This window comes from Strix uralensis, chromosome 11 (assembly GCF_047716275.1).
Source record: "Strix uralensis isolate ZFMK-TIS-50842 chromosome 11, bStrUra1, whole genome shotgun sequence".
NCBI lineage: Eukaryota > Metazoa > Chordata > Aves > Strigiformes > Strigidae > Strix > Strix uralensis.
Genome location: NC_133982.1, coordinates 21408426 through 21431588, shown reverse-complemented (window position 1 = coordinate 21431588; position 23163 = coordinate 21408426). Strand labels below are relative to the sequence as shown.

Genomic DNA, 23163 nt, shown 5'->3' with positions numbered 1-23163 from the left:
CTCCCCCTGCACCACTCAGGGAAAGGAGGTAGAGCAATCAGGAGTAAAGTTAAGCCTGGGAAGAAGGGAGGGGTGGGGGGAAGGTGTTTTAAGATTTATTTCTCCTTACCCTACTCCAATTTGGTTTGCAACACATTACTTTTCCCAAGGTGAGTCTGTTTTGCCCATGATGGTAAGTGGTGAGTGATCTCCTGGTCCTTATCTCCACCCACGAGCCTTTGGTTACATTCTCTCTCCCCTGCCCAGGTGAGGAGGGGAGCGACAGAGCAGCTTTGGGGGGCACCTGGCGTCCAGCCAGGACACCGAGGTGAGAGCACAGGACCAGACCCCTGCGGGCATGTGTTCCAGAAGAGAGGAGGACATGAAGTGACCATTAATAAAAGAGAAAGAAAAAGGCATTATTCTAGTACTGCCATTTTTGCCCCTCTAGCACTGCAAACTTGTTTGCGGCTTGTAAGATACCAGGAAACAACCAATCCTGATCTTAATTCTACTGGCAAGACACGTGCACGTAGACAGGTAAGAGCTCAGAATCTAAGATTTAAGATTTTTGAAGAGGGAAAACTAACCCAAATCCAGAGCAGGGAAATGCACAAGATGCACCTAAAATAGTTCGTAAACTAATCAGTTCTACACAAAGTAGTATTTTTTTCATCTGAAGAACCTTTAAACTGTGAATATGCTTCAGGGACTGTCATCATGTAGAGCCCTGACCCTTACACAAGCTACTTGAGAATGAAAACACCAAACCCAAACATACATTTAACAGGATATATTTTTAAATAATTTCTTCATTAAGGTTTTTAATGCATGTGTACATGAAAATTTATATTAAAAAATTAAAAAGGAAAATCTTGTTTGTTTAGAATAACTCTGAAGTGCACAAATATTGACAAAAGCCAACAGAAAAAAAAAAAAAAAACAGCTCTGCTTTTTTATTAAGTAGTGTTGCAATTACTCAGAGCTGGCAAATAAACGCAATCCTCTGAGTTTTAGAGATTCTCACAAAAAGGACGACTGTTTATTATATACATAGTTCTGATGTGCAAGTATGCAATCAATATGTACACTTACATTCCTAACTGTTTACATCATTCTAGAGTATTCACAGTAGAATCAAGCTTAAGGTTAGAAATGTGAAAAGGCCATAACAGTGACAGAAAAAAAAAAAAAAAAAAAAATCAAGATATGCCTTGGGATTTTAAGACATTTTAAACTACTTGTTAATAGATTTCAGATGACTAAGCTAGAATTTAATTTTGGAGCAGACTAAAAATATAGTTGTTTTTTAAATAAATGGTAATGCAAGTATGCTTTTTAAATGGTTTCACAGATGGCAGTATTACCACAAGCATTATTAATCAGTCTTCTGATTTTTAAGCACTAGTACTGACCAGAAAGCGCTTGCCTGCAGAAAAGCTGCTGCAACCATCCCTGTATCTGTGACTATATTTGTCCTAGTTTTGCATATTTAAATGCATTCCCATACCTACTTTGCTCTTGTAACCAGTCTTCTTAACCCACACTACTTTATGTGGCTATATCCACTGCTCGCTGTTCGTAAGAAGTGTAAAAGAGAATATACGCAGCTGAGGATTTCACAGATGATGCTGAGATCTCAGATACTTCATGGTCATCAAACTTAAACCAGCGTTGTTTTGAAGCATTTTTGCAGTAGGCTGTATAGTGCCCTCCATCCAACCCGCCATAATGATTCTGTAAACATAAGAAGAAAAGAATTAATGGCCTTGAAAGGTGCCATTTCTTCTCTGGTTAGGGAAATAAACTAGAATGTGAGATTTTTACTAAATACCAGTAACTTTTTTTAGAATACAACTCAATCTGCAACCAGGTAGGCACCCTCGAAACCTAGATGAATCACACAGGCTAACTCGAGCCTTGGCATAAAGACCAGCTAAACTCTGAAACCTGACATGGTTACTTACTGAGACTGAAAACAGATTGTATCTCTTCAAGTTATTCTTTGGACCAATAACATACTGTGAAAGGTCAAGAGTTTCCAATGGGAAATCTACAGAAGTTTGAAGCTTTTGTTTCCATCTTCCATCATAGGAAAATCTAGAGAATTAAAGAGCATAATTAAAAGTTACAGGTTGTTCACAAGCTATCTAAGAATATTAAGCGTGTTTCTCTTCACTGTTTTTGTCCAGGACATAACCTCAACTAAAGCATTTGGCCCCCAATTTTGTTAATGCTTGCACATATGTTCCTTAGCACAAATGAGAAGAGATTACTTCTAAAAGGGCTTTGAGAACTACAGCCTAATAAAAGAGGCATCAGATGAAAATAAATTCTTGCACCAGTACAACTGGAAATACATCTGGCACTTTCTCTAATTAAAAATGGCTAGCTATTGCACACTAATCAATCTCCATCAAAGCCCTGTCACTTCAACCTAATTAATTTTTACCAATCACTGTTTCTCTTACCGTTTCAAGTGCACAAGAAGAACAGGTGGTAATTTCCAAATTTCTATTTTTTTCAAAGAATCCCTTCGAGTTTTGCAATGGCTACAGTAAAACCTATTGTTATCAGTGAGCTTCTCCTCTTTGGAGAACAACCTAAGGCATTCCTAAAACAAAATACAAAACACAGATTGTGAAGAGCAGGTGTTTAAGAAAGTGTAGCAAAAATTGTTTCCTATTTGGTTATCAACCTGCATCAATTATCTCTATGCTATGTTTCACAAAAATGAGGAAAAGTGAGTTAAATCCATGTGTGGAAGTAAATTTTACTGCATATATTAATTAGCTGCAAGTCCTTCAAAATGTACCTACAATACTTCATTTAAAAACACAAAATATTTATACTACAACCTACAAAAGCAAATACTATACATGTCTTTTCTGATACTGTGGCTTCACTATTTCCATCCTGCTTGTATTTTAAAACTTTTAAGGAATGGCCTATTTTTTAAAACTTTAGAAGAATTTAAAAGAATAGCGAAGAGTCAGATCTGTTCATGTTTCAGGTTAGTGTAAATAAGCTGGAATATTGACCAACCCCTTCAACAAGAGGCTTAGCAGAACCAACATCATAATGAGTCACAGAGAAATGGTTTTTTACTTCAACAACTGTTTCTTTCTAGTTCCACCATACCTGCAGTGTACATTTACTAGTGGATGCAAGTGGTAACGACAAATACATGAAAGCCTCAAAGGTTCGGGACTTCTTGTGACACGTAAGACACTGCACTGTGGATTTGAACTGGCCTTGAAAGAGTGCCACAATAATGGATTCGTTGAGCTGTTTGTGTTTGTGCCAGGCTAGTTCTGCTGCTCTGAAGTCATCAAGATGATCATTGTTTTCTTCCTTGTATCTTTTCCTGTTGTCAGCCTGGATAACAGAAGTTTAAATACCATAGCCATATATTAATATATATAAAAATAGGAAGTCTCCTCTATAGGCAAACACACTATTGAATACTTGTAGGGATATTTAAACATGTCAGTGCAGTCATCCATTTCTTACTTAGTTAGCCTTCTTCCATTACTCCCTTCAGCACCTTATACTGTTTCAAACTAAATTCGTACTTTAATTCTGAATACTCTTCTACACAAGGTTCCAGTAACACACTCTTCTTAGGAAATAAGAGGGTATTTTAAAAATTTATTTCTCTTGATCATCTGACAGATGTATAATTTGTTACAAGTGTATTGCTCACCTTATTTAGGTCTTCATGCAAGCCATCCATTAGAAAGAGAAGCAACTCTTGGGAGTCCTGTTGGCTATATCCTGCAAATTGGTCATTAATCTTCCCAATTGTAATTTTAAAGTCTTTTGGACTGATATATTTATACTGTCCTGTCCATAAAGCTTTCATTATTACACCAAACTCTTCAGCCACTTCACCTTTATGTCCCAGGAAATTTGACCTATAAAATTAAACAGACCACAAAAAAAAAAAATAGTGAGCCCTTCAAATAACTTTTTTAAAAAAGATATTATTATTATTAATTCAAGATGTTATCCCCATTTCAAAGTAATTTCTTTAGATGAATCAAAACTGGCTGTTAGATTGAGTTAGAATTTTTTTGTCTACTTTGGCACTGTAATTTGGTTCCACATTTGAGACTGGGCTGATGAAAAGTACAACTGTTTCCAGCTTGTTTTGTAAACTGCTATTTAAATATTCTGTTGGGTTTTAGGAGACTCTAGTACACTTATATTTATGAATGTGGCAAGCACAATTTAATTAAGACCATCCAGTAAAACCTATTTCTTCACACACATGAACTTTGAAAATGTCAAGACTCTTACAAGTTAGCATTTGTCTCCTACTTAAAAAAACAAACCGCCCCCCTTTAACCCCACTAACAGAATTTTTTGCATTAACAATTGCAAAGGCTTGTCCTTCAATTATAAATTAAAGGATGACAATAAGAGATTGTTACCTGTTAATATCATCTTGATAGAAGTTTCTGTTAAAATAATCAGCCAGGTGAGGCGCATTGCACAGACACTGTAATATGGAATTCATATAGCAAGTGTTCCCTAGATTACGAAGTCCTGTAAGAGCTGGTCCCGATCCCCCAAACACAGGATTAAGATTCCGAATTTGTGATGCAGAGAGTCTTGAAATTTCTGCTTTAGTGTAACAGACTGGTCTGTAAGGAAGAAATTATTTTTTAGGAGTCTCAGGCTTGACGAGGCTGTGCACGTAAACCAAGAGAACCACTCTCCCTCACAGGGAATGAAATATCCTGGCACAAGATGTCACCAGATGCCATCATTTAAGGTATTCAAAACCAGTTAATGCAATAGTGAGAAATCCATATACACTGGCCTATAATGAGGCTGAGTTGTAGGCTCCATCAGTGTTTTTGTTTTGCTTTTTTTAAATTCACAGATGAAGAATTAGCTGTTGATTTAACCCAGTTTAAAAAGTGAAAACTCTGCATTTCACAAGCTATCAGAAGACTGGCATTTAATATGTTAACACAAATTCCACAACTTAAAAAGCAACTATTAACCAGTTAGACTAAATTCTTGTTAATACATAACAATTACATTAATTCTCAAAAGATAACTGCTCTATACATTGAACTTTTAGCAATGAAATTTAAGTCTATCACTCCTGCATCCTTTCAAATCTACTTAGAAATTATTAATGAATTTCAGTTGGTTTATTTAACACAAAGAAAGTCCTATATGCTATCATATTGCATGAGTTGTGGTATAACTTATGGAACATACTTATTGTCACGATTGACTGCAGGAGTTACAGGAATTCTCTTCTTCTCTTCCTCCTGAATGGCTTGGGTTATATCTGGGGAAGAGTAGGAGCGCTTCAGTTTGGAGTGTTCTCTTTCCCGTTCAACAGACACCTGTGGCTTGGGTTTATGAGTTGGAGGGGTTGATGGAGGAGTGGATGAAGGAGCCATTTCTGGTGGATACATATGAACAGTATTTGTTGGCGAGTGATAGTAACGAAAGGTTCCAGTGATTGGATCCAGAAACTTGGGGAAAAAAAACAAATTGTTTCAAAAACAAGTAAAAATCCATCATTAACTTACTTACCTATTTTTGAACTACGGTAAGAACAGTGCATGAGTTTTTCAAACACTGAGATGTTAACAGTCATGACTGGCCTCAATACTTAATCGATTAGATTTACTGGAAGGCATCATTTTCACTAAAATGCATATTAAACAGCAACTGCTTAGTACCAGAAACAGCAGATGAGCTCTCCTAGTTTCATTATAAATCATGTTAAAATTCAGAAAATAACCATGTGAAAGTTGAAGGAGAAAAAATAATTAAAAACAAAATTTAAAAAAAAAAAAATCAAACAAGATCTAACTTAGAAATAAGACACAGCTGAAATGCATTACAAAACTGCACAAGGCAACTTGATTGTTACATCAGAATAGAAAGTTACCTTTGCCCAACCTTCAGGCAATCCTGGTATTATCCTTCCCATTTCTTCACTTCGTGCTCTCATTAATGGCTCCCGCTGAGACTAATAAATAAACAGAAATGTAAGGTACATACAGTTACTTACACAGAGCAGCAAGCTGCCTGTGACTTCCCTATATAGTTACATGATTCAATGCAAAACAGTTCAATAAGAAATCCTTGATTATAGCTGGAAATACAAGTTATTGTAATGGTAATATAGTACTATTATTTTCTATCACTCAATCTAAACAAAACTCATTTGTTGACATGCTCCAGAAAAAAAGGACAGTTCAGTCTCACAGAAGTCTGAATACTCAATTTCTTCCCTAAAGAAGCTACTTTATTAGGAATACATGCTTCTGTTAAACACACAGGGATGATCTCTTCTCCCTTTCAAAGCGATATGTGAAGGAGTATGCATGAGATGACAAATGAGTGTGGAATGCTTGTTAATGCCATCAGAAACATATGAAGACTTCTAGTGAAAGCTTCAAATATTTTTTTCAGATGAATATGACAAATGAAAAAAAGCAAAGAAACAGCTGTAAACATGGCATAGTCTTTTCTTAAGATGATGTCTTTAAAAACTGGAATGAGGTGGAATTTAACATAATATAATAGTCATAAAGCATCTGTGCTTGATTTGTTTTGGCTACATACAACACATTGTATTTACTTTAAGTCTTTCAGTATCTTGTTCAGAATCCTCTCTAAGGGGTCCTGGCTTTTGAGCTCCACTGTCTGGTTGTCCTTTAACCCCAGTCTGCTGTAAAAGATTTTGAGAGAAGGCTTTCAATTTTCATCTGGAATGTCAGTAAAGAATGCTGATAAAGCAAAATAGGGAAAAAGCAGAGTTATATTTTCTTTTTTGGTTGTGAAATGCATGGGCCACAAAGAAGTGGTTAGAGCAGGTATCTACACATCATTTTTATTTTTCCTAGTCTATACTGTAGGCAATTTGCTAGCTAAATTTTATAGCCTTTGTAGCTAAATGTTGTATGATATAAGACAGTCTGTTATGTAGTTTCAAGGGCTCAGAAATAATATGCGGAAGTTCTGCCTACACTACTTTCCCCCCTAAAGGCTGTTTTACAACTTGTTTTTAAACGAAAGATTTTTTCCCCTTTTACTTCTCACTGTGACAAAGCCCCTCTATGAAAAAAGGCAAACTGTGAAGCCAACATCATGAATTTATTTTATAATAAATCATTTTGGCATTATGTGAAGCTGCTGTCAGTCAAAAGCTCACGAATGACCATGCTAAGTTTGGCCAGGAAGATTTATTTTGGCTTCCTTGTGCATTTGCATTACACAAGCATCAAAGTTTGGTGAAAAACTGCAATTGCAGTTTTATCCTAATGCATGTTCTTGAGAAATGGTTTTTAAGACAATTCTTCCGTTATTAACTCAGCTCCACAAATGGCTCCTGTTTCATGATCAAATGACTTTTACATTCTCAGAAATTTTGCCTTTTTTTTTTTTTTTAAGAATCTGAGGAAAGAGGGAACTGTGACCCCCCCTGCCCCCAAAGAGTTGGAACTAGACTGTTCTCAGCAAAAATACTAGATTAGGTCATTGCTTTGCTTCCTGTGCTAGTCAACAAAATCCTGTTATATCAGCATTTATGCAGCTGGGGGCACTAACGAGTTTGTTATAATAATGTAATTCTGTCTCCAGCATGTGTTACAACAGTATAATATACAGTACTGGGCTAGTACAAGAGATAAAATGTCCCCATGCCTCTATTTTTGAAACAGAGGATCGTAGTCTACGAATCATCCCTTCTAGCTCCATGTCAGTGGGAAGTTTTCTTATTCTATGGGGATTCCATGCTGCCCACCTACAAGCAAGAATCTTGCAAAAAAAATCTAACTATTTGTGTCTTAACTTTCTCCTCTACATTTATGTAAAAATGGCCTAAATAAAAATCCAGTGATGTATTTAAACTTTGATACTAAACCCTCACAAATAATTCTCAACAATTACTCCACATTTGCTGATGTTTTTCTCTTTTTTACTAACCTTGCCTGAAACAGTCACAAAGGTCTGAGATGCATCACCCAGTGCCCGTCTCTGCATTTCTGGCGTTCGAGTTCCCTTTTCTCTCTCCTCTATAGATATTTTGTCAATCTCAATCCTTTTTGCACCAATGCTTTCTAGTTCATTTTTATTCTTTTTTGCTTCCATTGCTTCTTTGCGTGCTCTTTCTTGTTCCTTTTCCTCCTGTTCTCTTTTTATTTGCTCATCCCTTTCCTTCTGTTCTCTGTCTTCTTTGGATTGCTGTAGCTTTTCTTTGTGTTCCTTTTCTTTCTGTTCTTCTTTCGCTTTTTGTTCTTGTTCTTCTTTTTCTCGCTTGAGCCTCTCTTTCTGTTCTTCTTGTTGCTTCTCCCGAAGTTCTTTTTCCCGTCTGTTTTTCTCTAACAGAGCAGCAGTTTCTGCATGTACACGACTTTTTTCTTCTTCTGTCAGAATGCTCTTTGCATCACGTAATGGCTTTGTGGACCGGTCTGGAACTATTCGTCCATTTTCAACAGGCTGGCTGTCACTGACTGTACTTTGAGATTTTGGTCTGTTATCATCAGGGATTTTTAGCAAAGGTTTTTTAGTACGATCAACCTATAACACAAAGAATAGAACAATAATTCACTACAACTATTACTGCTCTGTTAGCTAGGCTTTTAAGTGAGATTTATAAGAGAATAAAGATGATATAAAGTTGACTTCTGCCAGAGAGACAGTGAACTTTCAATGTCATTAAATCTGGTAATTTAAATTGCTTGTTAGTAGAATTAGGTATTCACTTAACTTTCAGATGTGAGATAAGAATCAACAAGCCTTATAGAACCATAAGGACAGCATTAAGCACTGATTACTACAAGTCTTATTTGCAGGTTTTCAAAGGTGAACATTTTAGAGCAATCAGGCAGCTAATCTGGGCTTGGCTCTCTCAGTCATGTGCCAGAACATGTGATTAAGGCAGATCTGTTTGATGGGAAGAGGTATTTAAGACTGGCTTATGCTCAGACCTAGGAAAACAACTTGGTTTTGATACTGAAGTAGAAGTTCTGAAGAAATAAAAGCTTATCTGGTTCAGAGAATAACAGAAATAACGTCTTTAAGTTTTACAGTTTAGGGTCCCTTGCCTGAAAGCTGTATTAAAGGCAGTATCTAGAAAGGTGAAAGTGAAGAGTTTGACTTTAGCCTTGTCTCTTAAGGAAAACACTATTTTATTGCAAGGACTCTACAAAGATGTCTTTAGAAAGTTTTATCCCCATGAAAGGAACAAATAAATCCCTATACTTTCACTACTGGGCCAAGAGTGACAAACCACCTAAATGTTTTATTATTTGAAGAAAGATACAGCGGCTGGAAAGCAGACCTTTGGAATTGCCAAGGTAAGCCATGACCTAACTGCCCTTCCTGTATTTCACCATGAACGTTTTGAGTAGAAAAGTTTGCCTACAAACTTTCTGAATTAATAATCAATTGCTGATCTTCAGTTTCTCCTATGCTTGTATAAAAATATTCATCAAAAGCTCTGCAATTATGTTAAGTATATTTAGTTTCATAAAGTTCTGCAGATGTGTTAGCATAGCTTCACAGACCACCAATAGTCTAGGCTTAAACAAATACTGACTATGTTTTCTTGTGGATTTAAACTTCTATATGTGGTGGGTCTCTAACTGATTAACTATATACTAACTCTGACAAAAAGAAACACATTTTACCTGAGGGATACTTCTTGTAATTGATACAGGATTAACTACAAATGAACTGTCAGATTTTGGAACAGCAGCATCCTGTACATTTGGTCTGTTAAGTGATTTTAGTCTCTCTTCCAAATCATCTCCTGTTTCTTCATTTTCAATCACTTCTGTGGGAGATGGCTTTATAGCAGGAGCAGGTGGAACAGGAGCTGGCTCTTCCAAAGATGGATACGTAAAATCCACTTTAGGAGGGGGGAGAGGAGGGAAGCATGAGAGAGCTCTTAAAACAAAATCACAAAAGCAAAATAACCCCCACGTTCCACCCCAAAACTTAGATTTAGCCAGAATAAGGCTATCCCGCACATATTTGAATGAATTAAAGATACATCCAGTAATTATAAACACTTGGGGGGGGGGGGTGTCATCCTTTATACTTACAAGAAACAGTCACTGCTTCACTCCTGCTATGCTGGGGTGGAGTTACTTTAGCATTTGTTGTGTACTGGGGAAAACAAAGGAGCCAGTTTTCATAACCTCCTTCTAGAATTAAAGGTTCATTCCGCAGTATAGTTTTGCTTTCCCACTGTAAGGAAAAAAAGTTTGAAATTAAATGATTTAAAAACAGAAAAGAAATTTTTATATCTTAACAGTGGTTTTTAAATTTCTGTGTCTAGTCATCACACAGAGACAGGTTATTTTTGAGATTTTAAAATAAGAATTAAACCAGCAGCAAAAACCCTTTGGGTAACAGGGATCCTCTTTGTGTTTGGAGAATGCCCAACACAGTTTGGTTCCTGGCTCTACCTCCAACAGGGTCTCAATATTTCCAGTACAGGAAGAACCACTTACTACTACTTCAGGCAATGATCCTCAATGCAGAAAAATATTTTTATTATAATATTTGCTTTAGTTTCTTATCTAATAAGTTTGTTGAGTGATTAAGGGCACTGGCTTTAGAAAGCGTAACGTTAACTTTCTGAAAAGCCTTTGAGAGTTCAGGCTCCAGACTACCTTCCTCCTGAGGTTGTCAGTATTAGAACACGAACAAGGCACAGAGGCTCAGAGAATATTCTGTAAAGCAATGAACAGGGAGAACTGCCTGAAGTATCTCTGAAGCCCAGTCATGAATATTTAAGCAACAGAAAGATGGGCAGTCTTTCACAAGAACCACCTATATAAAGAGCAGGGACAACACAGCCATAGCCAGAATTCTGACTTGAAAATGTTGAGCATCTGCTTAATATTGAATCTATAAGCTCCCTGCACTGATAAAGTTCAAATTTAAATTTATGTTTCTCTAAAAGTTATATTCAATAATGCAGAAAAGTTAACCATGCTCAAAACTAGTGTCTCATTTACTGAAACCCCTCCATTCTAGGAAGTGCGTGATAGGACTGCAAAGAAACTACCTGCCTTCAGCCTGCCTGTGCAGGTGGCCAGCCATCTCCCATGAATAAGGAATTACAGTTGCTAATACAGGAGGGTGACAATGTTTCTGGCAAACAGTACTAAGTAGTTTCCCAAATAACTCTGTTGGCCAAGAACTCTTAAGTTTATGAGCTAGTTGTTGAGGAGGGGAGTTGAATCGCTCTGTTATTTAATAAATTATACTGTCCTCTACTGGAGCACAAGCATGGGAATGTGAAACTTCAGACTACGCTTCTGCTATCAAAATAAGCAGTCTTTGAAAACTGAACCAAGCTGTTTGCCTAAGGTGTTTTAAGTCTTCCATACACTTTGTAATTATAGTACTTTAAGACGTTCTTATTCGTTGAGATAAATTAATATAAAACGTGAAACTTGCCAACCTTAAAAAGTGCATCTTTCAGGCTCTGAAGAGTTGTTCCTAGCTTTAAGTCTTCAGCAGAACTAAACCAGTCTAACAGTATAACATAATCAAAGTGTCCTCTCCTCTTCCATGGATCTCTAGAATCCTCTGGGAGTCTAGCTTCAATCCAATTAGCAGTAACTCTGAAATGTATTAACATGCATTTAAAGACAAATGTACAAGTAAGATTTTGTCCAACAATATATAATCCGTATATGTTTATGTGCTTGGATGAAATAAATATGCTCTGTCTTCAAGTCAGTACATGCAAGAACAGAGCCGTCCAGATACACCTCACCCACTGGTATATATCAGGGACTCTGAAACTAAGTGTACAATCTTTAAAAGCATATAATTTATTTCAGTCAATTTATAAAACTACCATTGAACATTATTTCATACCCAGGACTGATAGCTTCTTCTGGGACACTGATAGATCTTGGAATACAGGATTCCTGATAATCCTTCAATCTTCGAGCATCCATTATAATCACTTCAATATTTTTGTCCGACATCATTGCAAACAGCTTCTCAGCTGTGACTGCTCCTTGAAATAGAGAAGTTATTAGGTGTAAAAAGCTACATTATAAATGGAGATAGCTATGACCACATCTGATTGGTGCAATCAAGACTGCAAACAGATGAAACGGAACAGAGAAGTCCCATAAAGTCATGGAGGTGAGACATCACAGAATAAACATATGGGACCTTTTGCTCCCACTACTGTAGTGATCAGCGTCAATACCTAACACTTCAGTGATAAACTATTTAACTTTCTGTGGTCTCATTTAAATCAAGCTATAGAGGCAAGCACTTGTAAACTACATGCTGCAGATGTTCTTCTTCAGTTAAGAACTCTAGAGAACGTTTTCACGTATTTGTTACAGGAACAAAAACCAGAAGGTTGTGAGGGGAAAGGAAAAAGTTCTTCTTTAACCAAGAAAGCTGACACATTTCAGCCTTGCTTGTATTTTTTCTTGTCAGTTGAGGAGACATTTATCTTTCTAATTTGACAACTTTAGGGCTAGTTCAGCTTTAGTTATTAAACTCTTGAAAAACTAAGTACAGCTTTCTAAGTTCAAGAGAACTGATGAAGACTGCAATACAGAACTTAATTACTAAGTCACTGCTACTGAAATGCAGGATACTAGTATTTCATCAAAATACTTTGACTGTGAAATAACTCCTTAAAAGAATTGCAACTGCTTAGGTGATAAGTGCATAGTCATACAGAGACCTTTTTCACATCTGTGTGAACACTGCATCTCTTACCACACAGATTGTCAGACTGATCCTTTCTTTCCAGTGAATGCTTCCTCTCACCATTAATCTGTGTTGTAAGGAAAAAAAAAAAAGTTAGTTTCATACTCAGAATCAAGGTGGCCAACAGACACTGACTCTCATGGAGCTTGAACGAAACTGGCCACAGGAAGAAACCCAGAAAAAGAAATTTTCCTCTAAAGATGTGCTGACAAATGTACTAAAAAGATACCAAAGTTGCTGCCCTACCTAGACAGAAACCAGTTAAAAAGGCAATGCAACCTAGGACAGCATCATCTCCTAGATGAAATTCATAAAGTATTTGCAGAGAAATTAGTTTCTTTCCACACTATTGCTGAAAAGTCATCTCTCTCCTAAAGAGGAGACATATTATCCACAAAATCAGCTTATTACCATTATCTTGGGTTTCTTACACTAGCTAGTTCTCTTATAAAATAGAATTTGACTTTACAAAAAAACCCTAGTCTATCTTGTGCAAGACTTGGAGGTTGGTAGACTCAACATCTTCCAAAAAAAGTCAAAGAAGGGTTATGGGGACTGTAAGTTAATTTTAAAAAAACATATTCTGAACTGGAAATAGCTATTAGTAGAGATCAAATGTTACATTAAAACTATACATTTAGAGTGAATTAGAGAGTTTGTAAACATCTTCAGATACCCTTTGGCTTTTTCCTTTGGAATCCACAGCACCTTCTGAGGAGTTTTTGGTTGAACTCTTTCCATCATCTTTTGGTTCTTGCTTTTTCTGCAGCTCTTGTCTGTCCCTCTCTTCAAGTTTTTTCCGAACTTCAGCTTCCTCGTATCTATTGGAAAAAAAAAAAACGCCTTTTTTTCCAGTATTGCTTTATTGGCTACCTTGGATAATTAACATCAGAACCATCAAGTCTTCAGGAGGGAAATAAGAGAGTATTTAAAGTTAAAAAAAAAAAAGAGCATTGTCAGTTTTTGTATTTCCAAACAAACCCCATTCTTTTCCACGACTGCATGATGTTATTTCTCCCACTCTTGGGTTGGTTTTCTTATTCTTAAATCCTGGTCTGGATCCTATTTCATAGCCAATGCTCTTAAGGCTAATTTTTTTCTCTAAACCTGGCGTCATGCTTAGCTATGGTGTCACTAAATGCAATAGGTTTTTCATTTCATAGAGGAAAGGGTAAGTATTGGTGACTTATAGGTAAACTTCAATATATTGTGACAATCATCCCATGTATTTTATTTGGTTTTGCAACAAAGCTAACAATAACAGTTAGGAGTAAGTTAGCTCCATTATCTAAATTTCCTTTTTCTGAAAAGTCGTATCATAATTACTTATATGGTAAGTCACCTTCAGAATGTAAATTGACTTTATAATACTGTTATGTCTTCACTTGTGTCCCTGCTGTTTGTTTCAAACACTGGGGCTAAGTGAAGTCAATGCAAGAATCATGTATACTCAAGAGTTTTGGTGGACCTACGTCTTGCATACAGCTGTCCTTTTCATAAAGCCTTAGACTTTAAACATAACCTCCCAGCCCTCTGCCACTGTAAGGACAATAACAATATGGTAAAGCAGTGACCTCTAAACTACAGCTTTTAGATCACCAACTGCAGGTTTGTATAGTCACATCACTGCTAAATAGGATTCCATTATATATAATATAACTGAGAAGCTTAAGGGTCACTGGTGACCCATAAAACAAAAAAGAATGTTTTGAACTAACAATTTTGATGATTGAACCAAGCAGTGAAACATGACCACTGAACCATATTAGTAACTGCTTATTTTAATCAGATGTTGCCTCATCAGGATTAAAATTACGATGACAATATAGCTGTATTTCATATCAAAAGTACTGTGTTAATAAACTAGATCACTAAATCAAAGTCTGCGTCCAAGTCTGCTCCACTAATTGGCTGCTAATAGGAAGCAGGCTGGAAGTCTGTAATTCTATTTTTTAAACAGGCTTCTTGATTTGGCAAAGGCATCATAAATTAGAACAGAGCATTTTGTTCTCGTTTGGAGTTAATGGCACTAAAGCATACTTCATATTTTAGTTTAATTCAGTCAATATGGAATATTTACACATCAATTTCCCATTTACACCTTTGAAACACATAGTAGGTCATTCATGTAGGTATTCCTGCTTCTAGACAAATGATGTTTCAGCAGCTCCACTTTTAGTTAACAATTAACAATCAAACTATTTGCTGGCCTACTGCCTGGAGAAGAAATTATACAAATAATTTCTCTGAAACCACTACTGCAGTTACACAGGAGTCATATTTCATTTGTATTCCCTTGAAATATATATACATTTTGCTCAGAGTAGTTGGAAGTTATTAATTGTATCAACTTTCAAGACTGTTCCTTTCATAAAAAGCCACAAGTCCCTAAATTTTGTTTTTTTATAGTTCTGTCGCTGTTTACTCTTACAGTGAATTTGTAGCTCTTGAACTGTAGGACTTAACTAAAAATAAGGTAAACCTGAAGATTGTTTCATGCATAGTATCATGAGACATCTTTGGAAAGTCTCTTTTCATGTATGTGTCTGAACTCTTATTTCCTTGTTCACCTAAATTAGCTTTATGAATTAAGCACTGTGAAGGGCATAGAATATGTTTTCACAATAATACTTGGGTGGGGTGTGCATGGGAAATGTGCCTAGCTGAAGGAAAGAGTTAAAAGGATGGTAGTTGCTAAGGATGCAAGAAGCAGATAAGGTTGGAAGCAAGACATACAGCACTAAATATCACCTAAAGATACGACTCTACCTTACAGCTTCTTAACAACACAATTTCATGGCTTATGGCACAAAGATATGTAACTTGACAGTTGTAAATGAGCTACCCAAAAGCCTGTTAGCATTAGTTCAGTTACATACTGGCAAAACTGTGCACTTCCATATACGTGTCTGCATGTGTCAGAGGTTGAGAAAAGGCGTAGCAGCTAGCTAAAGAATCAAAAAAAAGTGTTTTGTTAGTGTAAACTAAATCCACACTAGGAGGACTTTTTAACATATGTAAATATTAGGAACATTCATTAGTATATTTGGTTTCAGATGACCTTATGATGGAAAGGGTAAGGAGGAAATGGCTCTTGATCATCTCTTGTGTACATATAGTTTATATTTTGTGGTTTCTTTTTATTAGTCATTAAACAAAAATAGGAGATAGGATCAACAAATCATAGTTACCAAGGATTAAGAGACACTGTATACAGTGGCAAGTTATTGGAGTATGTGATGATGAAAATTATCTCTAGTAACAGACTTTTGTGGATAAACTATACAAGCTCTCAAGAGTTTTGTGTATCTAAGGTCTACTCAAGTGCAATACCTTACTACTAAATAGCATGAAAACTGCAATTGCACACATGCAGGCTTCGGGTATAATGAACAATATCTCATTAACTGTATTCACGTACCTGAGTTTAAGGCTGTCTGACAGTCTTTCAGCTTCTTCGATAGCTTTTTTTAAATTTGTAGGTCCGAGAATTGAATGAAAATAATCCTAAAATTACAAGCATTACCCCACATATTAATAGTACAGCTTAATAATGCCTACTTCTGTGCATATTAACAGCCGCTAATGTACAGAGAATCGGCATTATAATGATATTAATGCCAACAAAAGGAGCTGTTTTGAATCAATATCTTCCTCTCAACCATCAGTTTGTAAGTAAAATTGTTCTATAGCACTAATGAAGGCAAGGCAGGCAACTGCACCAAAAAAAGTTTGAATAAGAAAGATGACAGGAATATTTTTCCCTGAAAAAAAATATTCACATATCTGACAATTTATATACCTTATGTGTAGTAAAAGCAAACTGTAGAAGCAATTAACAATAGACTTCTCAAAACTAGGAAGGAAAAAATATCATCATAATTGAGACAGTTTACTTAATACCAGTGTAATCCTTTGAATGTGCATTAGTGTAATTCTCTGTACTTCTAATAATTCTATCAGTGCAGAATAGGTCAGTCAGAAAGCTTTTATACCTGTTGCTGCTTAAAATCAGGTCTCTTTTTAATAAAATTGTAAACAGTCACATATTTCATATATAGGATGTAAGCTTTTTCTTCATCTCGGTCCAATCTGCTTTCCTCTGCTGCCTTGAAAATCTTAAGGGCGCTCTGCACATAACTGAAATCAAAGAGGAGTAAAGAACGTGATTGTTTGTTTGCCCCCAAACACCTTTTTATTACGAGATGCCATTTTAAGCGTTCACAGCCTCTGCCCATATATTAAGTGCTTAATTTTACCATTTTAATATAAGGATTTCCTTAACTATAAATACAATCATGCTCCTCCAAATAACGTTTCTCTTTGCTAGTTTGTTTACTGGACTTATTTAAAATCTTCCGTAATTAAACAGCATACTGAGATATGGAAAAAAGTACTTTTTACTTCTAAAACCAACTTTTTTTGAGAAAAAAATGATTCATAGTAAGACAAAATGAAATTGTTGATTGTCTAAAAATGCTAGAGGCAAAATATTTTCTGCTCACACATTTGCTAAACTTTTTATCATTTTTAAGAATTTGCACTTATGTAGCCTTTTCTCCAAGTATGCAAATTTTCATGGGCATCGTGGTCTGTCCAAGTCATGTTTCAGCAGTATTGTTGTTACCTTTAAGTTACTTTTTGCAGGCAGTAAGCCTATCCAATGTGATAGCTGAGAGATCTATACATAAGGCCATCAAAGATTTTGTATCTAACAGAAATAACTGATGAAATTTAGATCCATAGTTGTTCTGGAACCTGCTCAGTAGAGTAGCACTAATACTTCTAATATTAATCCAAAATCAATTAAAATATATACCTCTTTGTACTCGTCTTTTCAGGTTTTATTTCTGTCTTCTTGTTGAGATCTTTCAATGAAGTACAGAGATATAGCTCCTTAGGTACAGATGCCACAGCAGGCATGATAATGTTGTTACTTATGTCCCTTCTAGGATGGTACAGCTTCTCAGAAGTCTCTATCAGTAGTTTTCTGGGGGGACAAAAAAAAAAAGGGAGGGCCCAACTATATTCCAATGACTTTTAATACAGTTAGTTATCTGTAAGGAGTTATTACCTAATCTATCTCACCTAGTGAGCTAGCATGAGATGCAAACAGAGTGGCTAAATAGTTAACAGTATAAATTAACCCTCCCAAAGTGACAGAATTATTTGAAACCACTCTAGGTAATTTATCAAGAACATTAGCAATATGTTGCTAACAAAAGAACAAGAAAATAATAAGAAAATAAATTAGGACTTAATGTTCAAACTCACCATATCCATCAAATGTATTCCACTGGAACACCAGTAAGTATATTAGAAAAAAATTAGCTGATTTCTCTGTACTCTGAAATTTGTAATGGATAATTATTTTATCACTAACTTAGCACAAACCTCTGCAAATACAAACTACACCCTTGAAAAGGTGACTTGTAATGTCTCGGTAAGAGACAAGCCGAGAAAAGCAAGTTAAAGTCAACTTTAAATTTCCTGGACATGCTGTAGGTAAGTCTTAAACTCGTAGGTACTGTTGCCTTTCTGCTTTCATTTGGAAGTGCTCTCCAGGTAGCCATGAAATAGTTAAGCAGACTTTGGCCAGGAGGGACTATTACATCATCTTATCTCACATTCTGCATAGAGCAGTCCATTAAGTCTCATACAGATAGTCCAACAAAAATCTTTTAATCTAATACACAGTAAGCTATTTTAGCCCTTGGGGGTGGCAGGGGAGGAACTGAGCTCCCTCTCAAGTGGTGAGACATTAAGGTGCTAGCAACTGAAGAAATTAAGGGGAACTAATTAGAAGAAACATGTTTAAATGGTTCCAACAAATAAATTATTTCCTTGTAGTGAAAACCCACATGGCCTTTGACAAGATGAAGGTAGAGCATTTCCCTTCCACCCTCAAGGTGGTGATCAGCATGACAAGTGTGACCAAAAAAACCATCAGCCAGTGACCTCAGAGTGACATTTCACCCAACTGAATCGATCTGTAGCTGACTGCCACCAAATGAAGTGGTCCTGATTTCCCTCCCTCTTTCTCATGCTGGTCTGGTACTTGTCCAACCACTTATTGAGCCAATTCAGCTTGCTGAAAGAAAGGCTCCACAGCTTGTGCAAGGAGAACAGTGGGTGTGTGGAACCAAGAATCAGAAGCCGAGATGGGAACGTGATCTCTTCCCATGGTACATCACTGTTATAGTCTTTTAAGTATCACTGCATATAGTATCACTAGGTTTTGACTGGTTTGGGTCTAGGAACTGGTTATCAAATACAGATGCAAGTTAACCCAACCTCTGATAAGTCTATCTTGGAAATAAATGCAAAAATAAGATACATGTCTAATGATTCTTTGGTTTCAAGTCTGGCATGCCAAGGTCAAATTAAACAATATCTAGCTACATAACTTACTGCTTGAACACAGATGCTGTACTTGCTAATTTCCAACTACATGGCAACTTTTCAAAGTTGATAAACTTGTCAAAAATCCTTCCTTAGGAGACTGATTTTCTAGGTAATTCTAGAAAGTCCTCAAATATTAATTTTAACACTGAAAATTAAAAATATATCCCATATCCCACCCATCTTAAAACACTGTCTGCCCTATATAAGATGTCTTATGTTCAACTTTAACTTTCAGGGAGATATCTGGCTGCTGAAAACAAGGCAGAAAATTCATTACAAGAACTGCATTCAAGAGAAACATAACACAGATACACCCCCTGCCCCCAAGTGAAGGACCTTTCCAATCTGAAAGCCTTTTTCCCTGAAACAAAGACATACTTTTTAAAACCTCATAGAATTACAAAGAGAAGTTTCACTTTCTTTGTGAAATTGCTTTTCTAATCCTACCTTCAGAGCATGTCTTTACCTGGCTTTTTTTTCCCCCCTTAGAACTGTAAATAGACTTTTTCTTTGAAGCTTTAAGTCCTTTCTAAATATATCTTCAATGTTTGCTTTGTTATGTAACCAGTATTTTCTTAATCTTAAGTGGCAGCATTTGGTTGTGTTCTGACAGAATACTGTAACTAAATATGTGGTCCAAAAAAGAGATAACATTACTGTGTCTGCATATGAGGAAAAAAACCAACATTATGTGAAAGATGAACCATTTAATGGAAGGCAAAAGATGCTAATAAATTCTCAAGTGTTGCTGACACCTTGATATGGGCAGCTCTTCTGGAACCTCATCTACACACATGTAGAACTAGTGGATAAAAGCCAAATCTGAGTTTTGGCCCAGAACAAAAATTGCTTTTGCATGTTTTCCTGCTATGGTTACTAAGGTATAACTGCAGGTCTTTAAATTGCCAGACAAGTTCAATGCTGAACTTTTATTTCCTGATCTGAAGAAAATTCTATACCTTTTTTCAAAACATAAGCCATTATCCACAGTATCTGATGAATGAGGTACAGCACCATTATTCATAGAATGTGCTGCAGTAAAATGAGTAAGAATGGATTAGGAATAACTTTTTCTATTTTTTTTTTTTAAATCAAATTCTCAGCAGCCTACTCGATGGAATTAGAGCATATGCTCTAGGAGATTTCAGCTGCAGTTTCTAATTCATTCTTCTATACTATGGTACTATAACTAGCATTTCCAGTTTTATGCACCAAAAATCCCCTAACTGGATTTTAGTCGGTAGTGGCCTACAGACTGACCACTAGTTGGCAGTTAACTGCTCAGTCTCAGCTCATAAAGATCCCTAAAACTCCTTAAGCTTCTACTAAACTTTAAGATGTGCTTGTACCTTGATTTTTCCCTTATACTCAAGTAAACAAGGTGGGTTTTTTCTTCTTTGGGAAGACTATTATTTCAGAATCCAAATCAGCTCTTCATATATAAATATAACCAGCTGATCTTGAACACCAGTTTTTCCAGATACCGATTCTTAACTAGCCTGGTCTCAATGGAGGAATCCAGCAAAATAAATTGCACAAAGATGTTCAGGAGTAGTTAACATACAGCAATGAAATGCATGGAGATAGACCAGCTACTGCAACTTCTGTACATGGTCTGTATCTGTTTCCACTAGAGCTGCAATGAACTGTGCTTTCTTAACAGAATCATATCCATTTTATCAGGATAAACTTTTGCTGCTCCAGGCTGTATTGACTAGATTATGCTCACTTTTGCCAAACGTTCCATTTCCCTTCACACTTATAATCACCATATCAATACAATGGCAACACAGAGGCCTCGATGAACCCTTCCAATTACATGCGTGGATATTTCATACATCTCTAAGGAAGAGATATCTTCTTTCCCAGCAAGAAAAAAGAACTGGATCATAAAACCATGAACACAAGGGACTGAAGACGTAAGAGCAAAATCCCTATCAGTCAACCCTGTGAGGGAGAGGAAACAACCTATTCCAGGTTTGTCAATTTTTTTCTTAAAAACTAAGATCAAACTCAAATCTGTGGATCTCTTCCATCCCCAGCTGAAGTATTATCTTGGGCTCCTTTTTCATACTTATGAGTGCTGACAATATCTCCAAAAAACAAGGGGAAGTCATGCCTGGATATTTATGGGCATTTAAAATACTTAGAATGGATAGTTTTACACTGACAGGGAAACATACCTGTTGGTAACAGGTTTTTCAACATCTAATTACCATGCCTGTTTTACTAAGGATATGAGTAAGCTTTAAGTGGAATGACCATAGCAAGAACAATGCACAGAAGCAGTTATATTGAAAGCAGCATACACTAACACAGTCTGAAATAACCTGACATGCTAAGTACTCTGCATCACCAATTCAGGTACGTAATAAAGTATTATTCACTTCTGTCTCTAAGACTTGAGCAAATGAGAAGTGGGTTTCTCGTGCGCATTAAGTTCCTCAATCCTCTTGGAATTAAGTTTTACTGTCAGTACTCTGTACACAAGAGTTGGTTTTGTTACGGTTATCAGTATTAATCTAGAGATACAGTATTTTAACATGACTGAACTATACAATCAGTCACCATATTTATCTCTGACCCCTCGAAGCTTCTTCAGGCTCTGGTACTGTTTATACTACAGCCCTTGGTACTGTAACTTACTGTGCATAGGCTGAGTATAACCATTGGGGCTTCTTACAGTAGCACCATTATGCTCACACAGAGTACCCAAACTTTCATCATTTTGCTGGGTACCACCAGTCAGCATGGCAGTTACACACTGTGGGTCTGTCTTTGGCCATGTTGAAACTAACCTGCACTGCCAAGCTTGGGAACCACTCTTCTAGCACAGTGAGAAAATCCTTTCTGACAGTTTGCTCATCCAACAGTTTAACTGATACTGAGGGGAAGACCCTATAAAGTTAAGCTGCTTAAAAAAAAGAAAAAAGAAAGTTGGATTTTATAGAGGAAGTTTGAAAGTTACTCAATCTAAGTAAGAATACAAATAGCTTCACTTCTTATTTAGTTAAAGTAAAATGTGCAAAGTGTATGCAAACAGTATCGGTGATAAGAAGCCGGGAAGGCGACAGAGAGGCTGAAAACTCCTCCAAGTTTGTACCTGGGCAGTTAAAGCCCTGCGGCGCCGGGGTGCGGGCCCGGGCCCCCGCCGCGGCGGGCAGGGCCGGTGCTGTGGGAGTCTCCATGACACCGCAGCTCGCCGCCTCGCCCGCTCCGGCCGGAGACAGGGCTGCACTCTGGGAGGCGCTGCTTCCGTGCCGTCTTCCTCCGGCCGCTCTCGGGCCCCGGGGCCGCTTCCCCCGACCCCGCTCACGCGTCAGCCCGGCCGGGCTGCGGCTGGGGGGGAGCACTGCGGGCTGCCCAAGGTCACACCGCCGGCACCGAGCCGGAGGGCCGCCGGCTCCGCACCGGGCCGGGCCAGGCCCGATCCCCTCCCCGCACAGCCCAGCCCGGCTTCCCCCCGCTCTCCGCAGTCCCTTAAGGGCCGCCCCCCCCCCAACCCGCCCGCACGGCGGGGCCGGGCCCGGGTCTCCCGTCCAAGGGCGCCCGCCCCCTCCCGCCGCGGCCGGAGGAGGGCGTGAGGCGAGCCCGCTTGCCCTGCAGGCCTCGCTCCCCCGGCGGCCCGGGTGCCGCCTCCGGCCAGCACGGCAGGCCCGGCTGCGTACTCACCGCCGCGGGGACTCGCTGCCTCAGCCCGCCGGCCCGGGGCAGGCCCATGTCCGAGCGCGGTGCCGAGGAGACGCTACGCGGCCATAGCTGCTGCGGCGGACCTCGGCGGTGGCGGCGTCCCTCCCTCCCTCCCGGGCCTCCGCTCCCCCGCGGGGGCGGGGACTCTCCGCGGCCCTATCCGCTCCGCGGGGCCGGGCTCGGGCCGCCGGGAGGACGCGGCGGGTGCCTGGCGCCCAGCCGCTGTCTTGCGGGACCTGTGGGGCGCGGCGGGGCCGGGCTGGGCCGCGCTCCCCCCGCGGAGCTCCCTCGGAGCCGGGGGTGGCACTGGGGGCGGTGTGAGAGGAGAAGGGAGAGGCAGGTCACCTC

At 38.1% G+C, this 23163-nt stretch overlaps 1 protein-coding gene across 5 annotated transcripts; it reads right to left on the bottom strand.

The window, feature by feature from the left end:
• Positions 1–757: 757 nt before the first annotated feature.
• On the bottom strand, positions 758–22949 carry USP8 (ubiquitin specific peptidase 8). 5 transcript variants are annotated; one of them, XM_074880677.1, is made up of 20 exons: positions 22798–22949; positions 17540–17710; positions 16716–16860; positions 16142–16227; positions 13397–13541; positions 12730–12787; positions 11860–12004; positions 11438–11600; positions 10068–10212; positions 9651–9871; positions 7945–8538; positions 6599–6688; positions 5903–5983; positions 5218–5480; positions 4416–4628; positions 3686–3896; positions 3121–3357; positions 2451–2593; positions 1947–2079; positions 758–1716 (listed from the first exon to the last, which is right to left on the bottom strand). In XM_074880677.1, exons 2-20 carry the CDS (start codon positions 17641–17643, stop codon positions 1531–1533), a joined length of 3363 nt encoding a protein of 1120 aa, XP_074736778.1. In that variant the 5' UTR covers positions 17644–17710; positions 22798–22949; the 3' UTR covers positions 758–1530. The 5 variants fall into 5 exon arrangements, with proteins under 5 accessions (XP_074736778.1, XP_074736779.1, XP_074736781.1 ...); XM_074880678.1 differs by lacking the exon at positions 22798–22949 and adding an exon at positions 22229–22417; XM_074880680.1 differs by lacking the exon at positions 22798–22949 and adding an exon at positions 21924–21942.
• Between the last annotated feature and the right edge of the window lie 214 nt (positions 22950–23163).

Coding starts and splice junctions, on each gene's coding strand:
- USP8 (XM_074880677.1), bottom strand. CDS start 17,643: ATGCCTGCTGTGGCATCTGTACCTAAGGAGCTATATCTCTGTACTTCA. Junction 11,601..11,859: donor GAAGAAGCTATCAGTCCTGG/GTATGAAATAAT, acceptor AATACATTTCAG/AGTTACTGCTAATTGGATTG. Junction 6,689..7,944: donor TTGTGACTGTTTCAGGCAAG/GTTAGTAAAAAA, acceptor AATCTTTTACAG/CAGACTGGGGTTAAAGGACA.